Raw genomic sequence first — 7,076 nt, 5'->3', positions numbered from 1 at the left:
TGAGCAGCAACCCGGGAACGGCCAGCGTCCTCCTGGATCGTCCCCAGGTGGGGCGACTGCGTGTGGCGGGGGTGGGGGCACGTGCGAAAGCCCGTGGCCTCGTGTAGCGCGCGGAGGACGCGCAGGCGCCAGACCTCAGCAGCCCCTGCCCCACATGCGCCGCGGACACTGGGGGTGCGCACAGGACCGGCCACAGCCACCTGGTCCTGAGACCCCGAGCGCAGACAGCCCGACTGCCCGTAGCAGCACGCACACCGGGCACGGCAGGAGTGGCGCGGCCGTGAGACGTGACCGCGTGCCGGGAAAGCGAGGCTCCGGGGACGTCACGCTCGCTGATTACACTCAGCCAAAGGTGAGCGTGAGGCCAAGCGCCCCACCTTCCACGCGGATGCAAGGTGTCCGCGGGGAGAGAGGCAGGGGCATGACGGGGCGCGGGAAGAGCCGGGACAGGGCGTGTCGGGGAGGTGCCCCCCCAACCCCATCGCAGTGCCTGGGTGTCCCTAGAAACATCTCTTCAGTGGTCCGTGTTGCTCTCCCCATCCCAAACGCATGCTGTCACTCCCCAAGAGGCGCGAGCCGTGAGCTGAGAATGGGCCCTCGTCCAAGGGGCTGGGCAGGGGGCATCTCACAGCACCCGCCGCCCGTGCTCAGGTCCCATGGTGACAGCAGCTGCCCCTGGCTGTGCCGGAGTCCTTCCCTCTCCCTCGGTGACCCGCACCCCAGAGCCGCAGCGACAGCGTGTCTACCATCATGCACTTTAATGAGCGTTCGCACCCCCCGGGGCTCCCTGGACACGGCCCAGGGAAGGTGGGCAGAAGGACGCCGCCTAGGCAGTGGCTTGGGGCAGTGTCGGGCTGGCTTCTCCACCCATCCGCGTGGCAGCTCCGGGGCCGGGCTCAGGGCTCTTCGGGGACGTACTGGCGGATCCAGTCCAGGTAGTAGGTGACGCGGGTATAGATGCCGGGCCTGTTGGGGTGAGCGCAGCCTTTGCCCCAGCTGACCACGCCCGCCTGCAGCCAGGCGCCCCTCACCTTGCAGACCAGCGGCCCTCCGGAGTCGCCCTGGGGAGGGGTCGGGTCAGTGGGGCTCGCGAGGCAGGGAGGGTGGGGGCTGGGGGAGGACTCGCGGACCCACCTGGCAGGAGTCCTTCTTGCTGTTCCCAGCGCACAGCATGTCCTCACGGACGATCTGCACGCCATCCCCCGTGTTGACGCCGAGGTGGTACTGCATATTACAAATGCTGTTTTCCACGATGGGCACCTTGACCTGCTTCAGGGGGAATGGCGGCGGGAGGGGCGCTGGGGGCAGAGGCGAGCACGCGGCGTCAGGAGGGAAAGCCACCCCTGCCCTGAGCCGGTCCCTCGGGACCCTGACGCCCCCGGGGGGTCCCAGAGGCTGGGTCAAGGATGTGACCTGCCCTGCTCACCCAGCCCTCCCACTGTCCCCGATGCTCACTTCCATCGCTCACATAACCCCAGCCTGTCACCCAGCACGGCGTCCCCGTGGGGAAGGTCTCCGAGGCAGGGGGCAGGGTGACCAGCTGGACGTGGGCGGACATGTTGACGGGGTCCTCGAGCTCCAGCAGGGCGATATCTGCCCCGTTCCCGATAATGTAGTAGTCGGGGTGCATGATGACCCGGTGGACAGGCAGCAGCCTGTCCTGGTAGTAGAGGTGCTGCTCCCGCAGCTGCACCCTGATTTCCTCAGGATACATGACACCGCTGGGGAGAGCAGGCAGCCACTCAGGGGGTCTGAGCAGGCTGCTGGACCCCTGGGGGTGCGGGTAGAGCCCAGCCCCGCCCCCGCCCCACCACGCCCCACGGCCACTCACGGTCCCACGCAGTGCGCGGCGGTCAGCACCCACTGCGGGTGGATGAGGGAGCCCCCGCAGAAGTGCTGCCAGTACCCGAGGTGAGCTCTCAGGCTCACCTGCCAGGGCCACCTGTTCCCAGGGGCCTCATGCCCCCCCACGATGCCCGCTCGCTCCAGCGCCTGCTCTGAAACTGGGGTCGGAAGCGCCGTCAGCACAGGTCACAGCCTGGCCCCAGGCTCAGCTGTTCCCTGTGCCCTCACAACCCTGGGCTTCCCTGCACTCAACCACCCAATCGTCACTGGGCATGTGGGGTGAGGGGGCAGGGACAGGGCAGGCTCACCATCAGGACTCACCGGGGGACGCGAGGACCAGGCTCCCCAGGAGGGGCAGCACTAGCACTGGCAGACTCGGCATCTGAAAGGAGCAAGGTGGGAGGGCAGCAGGGCCGGGCTGGGGGTCGGCAGGGGACGGTGTGCAGAGGACGCGTCCCCCGCCCCGGGATCATTGGATCAGTCAAGGCCTGGGCGGCTGGGTCTCGATACTCTGGATCTCGGGCTCCTCCGCTCTGTTCCACAGCAACACCCAGATGTCAGGGACTCAGGGTGGGGGACTTACCTTGGCTGACCACTGCTTCTGTGAACCCAGCCCACTGTCCCTGACCCATTTATCCTTCCTGGCCAGGATGTGGTCAGAGGAGGGGCCTTGCGTCCTCCAGTCCAGGGTGAAGGAAGTGGATGATTCAGATGATAAAGGCCGTCATGTGGCATGTGTCCCCACCATCCAGACACCAAGGGTGGGCATACCGCCAAGCAGAGGACGAGTCACCTCCCGAGGGGGGCATGGCTTCCTAGGCTCTGGATGGCTAAGGGACCTATCCCAAACGAGCTGGGGTGGGGGCAAGAGAGGCTCCAGTCTGCATGCAGGGCCTGCCGTCTCCCCTCAGTGGATCGGGGCTCCAGTCCTGCGTGGACTGGGACCTGGATGTTGGAGGGTCCCTCCCTTTCTCGGCAGGCCAGTCCCTGGCCCTGAGGCAGCTCTCCTTGCAGCTGCTCATCTCCCCTGCCCAGATGTAGAGCAAGGATGCCCTCGGGAGGCCTTCGGGTATGGCTGCCCCCAGGGACGGTGGTGCCGTCCTCACTGTGTGCCCTGTCTCCCCTAAGGAAGTTCATGTCCGTGGGCCACCCTCAGAGGAGGAGGGAGGCCCCCAGGGACGGTCTGAGATGGTGACCTGGATCGGATTCCCAGAGAACCCCTGGTGGCTATGCCACGTTATTTCTAGGAAGGCCACTCCAGTTTCTCCTCCCTGAAGTCCTTGACCCCAGTGCTCCCTCCATCAATGGCCAACGACCAGGAACCTTTGCTCCGTCAAAACTTCTCCTGGGCCTATCTGCACACTTCCTTGCAAACTCCAGTTTAGCAGGAGTCCCTGCCTTTGGCACCTGGTCACCGTCCACATCTTATGACGGTCCTTCCCTCCCCAGCCTGGTCCTCGCTGGCCGTGCAGGAGCCCCACAGGCTGGTTCAGCCGGAATTCCCCAGATGTCTTCTCGTGTAAGTGCCCGTTCGGAAGCCCCTGTGCCTTGGCTGTCAATCCCCACCTGTCTCTGCTTTGCTCAGAACGGAGTCCAGCTCTGCACTTGCTGCCGTGGTTCTGAGGAACGTGTGCTCTCTCCGCGTTAACTCTGACTCGAGCCAACTGTAACCCAGGATCTGCGACAGGTAACATAATACATGGGATCGGGAAGACATAGTACAATAGAGGTGTTATTCGCTACATTATGGGAGAAAAGCACAACAGATTCTCAATTTTTTAATGTATTTTTTATTTTTAAAAAAAATTTTCAGTAGGCTCCACGCCCCGCCTGGGGCTCAAACTCGCAGCCCTGAGATTAAGAGTCACACGCTCCACCCACTGAACCAGCCAGGCACCCCGAGATGCTCCGTTTTTGAAGTTTTTGGTAACAGGTTGCACCCTTGGGCTGTTTCTGTTTGAGGGCTGTGCTCACCTCACTTCTGGGGGAGCTAGAAGCTTCCCTGTGTCGCCGGTGGCTGGCCTCCTCTAGCAGCTCTGCCCCTCCTTTGTCATTTGAGCTCTAGGCTTCTTTTCATCATCCGGAGATTTTAAACTAAATGAATGCATTTACACTTTGTTTTTCACAGTTGCTGAACACTGTTTTGTCTGCTTTTTGAAGTTGGAGGTGTTTGTGTTTATAGACTGATGGTTTAATTATTATTCCTTTACGTGTACACACAAGCTTTACCTCTAATCCTTCTAGAACTGATCTCCATGTCACGGGAGGCTCTAGGACGGCCGAGACAGGAGCCCTCTTCACCTTTGCACATCCAAGCCTCTCCTTATCCCCAACGCCTCCTGTCCCTGCAGCCCACCAAGGGAGGGGGAGAGAGCGGCACCGGGAGTCCACCCCGCAAAGCACAGGACACCCAGGGCCCTGGCTCTGCACAGTCAGACTCTCCCCTCGACTGCCCACTGACAGGAAACCTCTTATGGGGAGGCACACAGGCTGCTCCTTTTCCCACGTAATTTAGAAGTTATTTTTAATTACAAATGTAGTACACGCCCACTGCAGACTCATGATGGATACAGACATGCCAAGACAAGAAAATGAGAAATCCGTCTTCCTTCCTCCTTCTCCCATCCCACCCAGGGGTAATCATTGTCCATAGTTGGGGTGATGACTTCTAGAATTTTCTTAGGCCTCTCTCTATAGGCCTTGGGCTGGATGAAGTGTGGAGGGAGGGGTATTTCACCAAGAGTGGCTCAGTGGGGACAGGGTGGGGGTGGAAAGACAGAATTAGGCTCCTCTAAGCCCAGAGCTGCAGACCGGAGCAGGCCTGGGGCCCGGGAGGGGGGCAGGGCAGCGGGTGAGCCTACACTTGGGGTGTCCCTGTACCTCCGAAAACCATAACCACACAGGCGCCCATGAACCCCCTTTACTGGGCTACAGGAGACCCCACGGGGCCAGGAGGGCATTGGGGGGCCAGGGCAGGGAGGTATGCCGGGACAGAACATCCCTTCCTGGGCCTCAGGTTGCCCTCCTGTCGAAGGGGACAGAAAGGGCACGGTATCAGAGACGTGGAGGGGCCACACAGATGGTCTTTGGAGTTTCTTTCTCAAGCCAGGGCGGGTGCAGGCAAGTCGGGCCCCTCGCAGGGCCCCTAATCGGCTTCGTCATGAGGCCCTGGCCACACAGAGGACCGTTAGGAAGGACCGAAGAGCCGGGCAGGTGGGCGCCATGCCCATCTGATCTGTGGTGGAGACCACGGGAACACGGGATGGCTGTGAGGACAGGGACTCTGGCGACGGCTTCCTGGAAGTGGGGGGCGGGGCGCCGCGGGGGGTGGGGAGTCCTGGGCCCGCGGGGGGAGCGGGGGGGGGCGGTGAGGGCGCCGCGGGGGGCGGAGCTGCGGGGAGCGGGGCGGGGCTGCGGGGAGGGGGCGGGACAGGACGCGTCGGGGGCGGGGCGCCGCGGGGGCGGGGTTCCTGGGCGCGCCGTGGGGCGGGGCTGCGGAGAGCGGCGTGCGGCCCTCCCGGTTACGCACCGCGTTCCTGGGGTCTGCATTCACTTGGCGGGGGTCCCCAGGTCTCGGGGAGCCAGGCGTTAAATAGCAAATCGAAAACTCTTGAAGAGAGACTCGGAAAGAACGGAAAATAGTTGTTTTCTTTTAAAAAGGGGTCTTACAAATTCGTAGCCGCCCCTGCCGAGGGGGAGACCTAGGCCTCTCCTCTGAGGGCCGGCCCCGCCCACACCTGCCCCCCAGACGACCACCAGCACGCAGGGCTCCCTTGTGGTCTTCTGCCTGGGACAAGCGCGGGTCTTGCCCCTCTCCGCGACATTTGGAAGAACCGGCCAGAAGAGCAGGTTACCAAGCATTTATTCCTTGCAGGTGGGTGCTAGCAGCCCCCAGGGATCCCCCACCCCCAACCTGTGCTTCCATCCTGGTCCTGGCTCTTTGCTTCAAACAGGTGCAAGGCAAACTGCCAGCCCCACTTCCCCGTTCTCTCCTCTAGAGCCAGGACTTGGGCTCCCGTGGTCAGCTGGCCACATGGGGGTGGGTGGGAACAGGGGGCACAGAGCGGGGTGGGGGGGATGGATGAGTGCGAGAGGCAGGGACAGAAGGGAGAAGGTGTGCACAGGAACGTGGGAGAGAGACGTAAGAACGGCAGACAGATGGGGCGGGGTCAGCCCCTGCGGAAGTTCCTCCGCGGGCGCAGGTGGCGCTGGATCCAGGCCCGGTAGGCAGAGACCCTGGCGTACACCCCCGGGAGTCCGGGCTCAGCACAGCCCCGGCTGAAGCTCACCACGGCTGCCTGCACCCAGCGCCTGTCCCTGAGCTGACAGACCAGGGGGCCCCCGGAGTCGCCCTGAAAGAAGCAAGGATAACAAACAGGTCCAGTGGGACTCAGGTCTGTGCAGCAGGGATGGGAGCTCCCAGACTGAGGCTAACATCAGGGAGCCTGTTGGAAGGGGCCGGATGCCCGAGGCAAGGGGAGGACGCACAGGGCAAGCCCCCTTGGGGCTCCAGGTAGCAGGTGCGGTACCCTGAGTTTCCATCTTTGAGCTGTTCCTCCCGGCAGCTGCCGTATCAGCTCTAGCTGCCTCCTTTTTAACAGTTGAGGACCCTGAGGTTCAGGGAGGTCAGGCGACTTGCTGAAGGTTGCACAGCTCGTAAGAGCAGTGCTGAGATGCAGTCTTCATCATTATTATTCCCAAGCCTGCCTGCTTCTTCCAGGGCACACTGCGTCCCTTACAAGGCGCAGGGCGTCTCTGGGCCTGGACCCCTTCCCTCTAGCCCCTGCAGCACCTGCTCACAGCCCTGTGACAGCTGGATCCCACACTTTCTGCTTTTTATTGTCAGGATGGCCCCGGACGCATTCTTACAAGAAATATTTGTCAAGTTCCAGCTCCAAGCCAGATGCGGTTCCACCTTGGGTGAGCAAAGTCCCCAACTTCGTGGAGCTAGATCGTAAGATGCCACCCCTGCCCCACGTCCAGGACCCAGCCTGCTTTCCGGGGTCACTTAGGATTAGAGAGGTGACCTGGGAGAACCTTTTGCTAAGCACGGAGGAGGTGCGTCACAGATTCCCTGAGAAAGAGGGGGCTCCACTCCCTCACTCCCACTGCACGCATGGGGAAACTGAGGCCTGCAGGTGTCCAGTGACTCTCCCAGACCTGCGGTGGGTCAGGGGCAGGAACACGGGCCAGAGGGGACTGACCTCACAGAATCCCTTTCGGCCCTGCAC

At 62.5% G+C, this 7,076-nt stretch overlaps 1 protein-coding gene across 1 annotated transcript; it reads right to left on the bottom strand.

Moving 5' to 3' along the window:
• Window positions 1-744: 744 nt before the first annotated feature.
• On the bottom strand, window positions 745-2,456 carry LOC103668756 (tryptase). Its single transcript, XM_040635584.1, has 6 exons — window positions 2,429-2,456; window positions 2,167-2,227; window positions 1,832-2,003; window positions 1,456-1,721; window positions 1,135-1,298; window positions 745-1,061 (listed from the first exon to the last, which is right to left on the bottom strand). The coding sequence occupies exons 2-6, from the start codon at window positions 2,225-2,227 to the stop codon at window positions 897-899; spliced, it is 828 nt and encodes a 275-aa protein (XP_040491518.1). The 5' UTR covers window positions 2,429-2,456; the 3' UTR covers window positions 745-896.
• Window positions 2,457-7,076: the final 4,620 nt, after the last annotated feature.

This window comes from Ursus maritimus, unplaced genomic scaffold (assembly GCF_017311325.1).
Source record: "Ursus maritimus isolate PB19 unplaced genomic scaffold, ASM1731132v1 scaffold_2, whole genome shotgun sequence".
NCBI classification, from domain to species: domain Eukaryota; kingdom Metazoa; phylum Chordata; class Mammalia; order Carnivora; family Ursidae; genus Ursus; species Ursus maritimus.
This window is presented reverse-complemented; position numbering and strand designations above follow the sequence as displayed.

What these genes read in the sequence shown, in the direction of transcription:
- LOC103668756 (XM_040635584.1), bottom strand. Translation starts at nt 2,227, where the DNA reads ATGCCGAGTCTGCCAGTGCTAGTGCTGCCCCTCCTGGGGAGCCTGGTC. An exon ending in CCTGGTCCTCGCGTCCCCCG is followed by an intron (nt 2,004 to 2,166) that starts GTGAGTCCTGAT and finishes TTCCGACCCCAG; the next exon opens with TTTCAGAGCAGGCGCTGGAG. An exon ending in GGGTTATGTGAGCGATGGAA is followed by an intron (nt 1,299 to 1,455) that starts GTGAGCATCGGG and finishes CTCTGCCCCCAG; the next exon opens with CGCCCCTCCCGCCGCCATTC.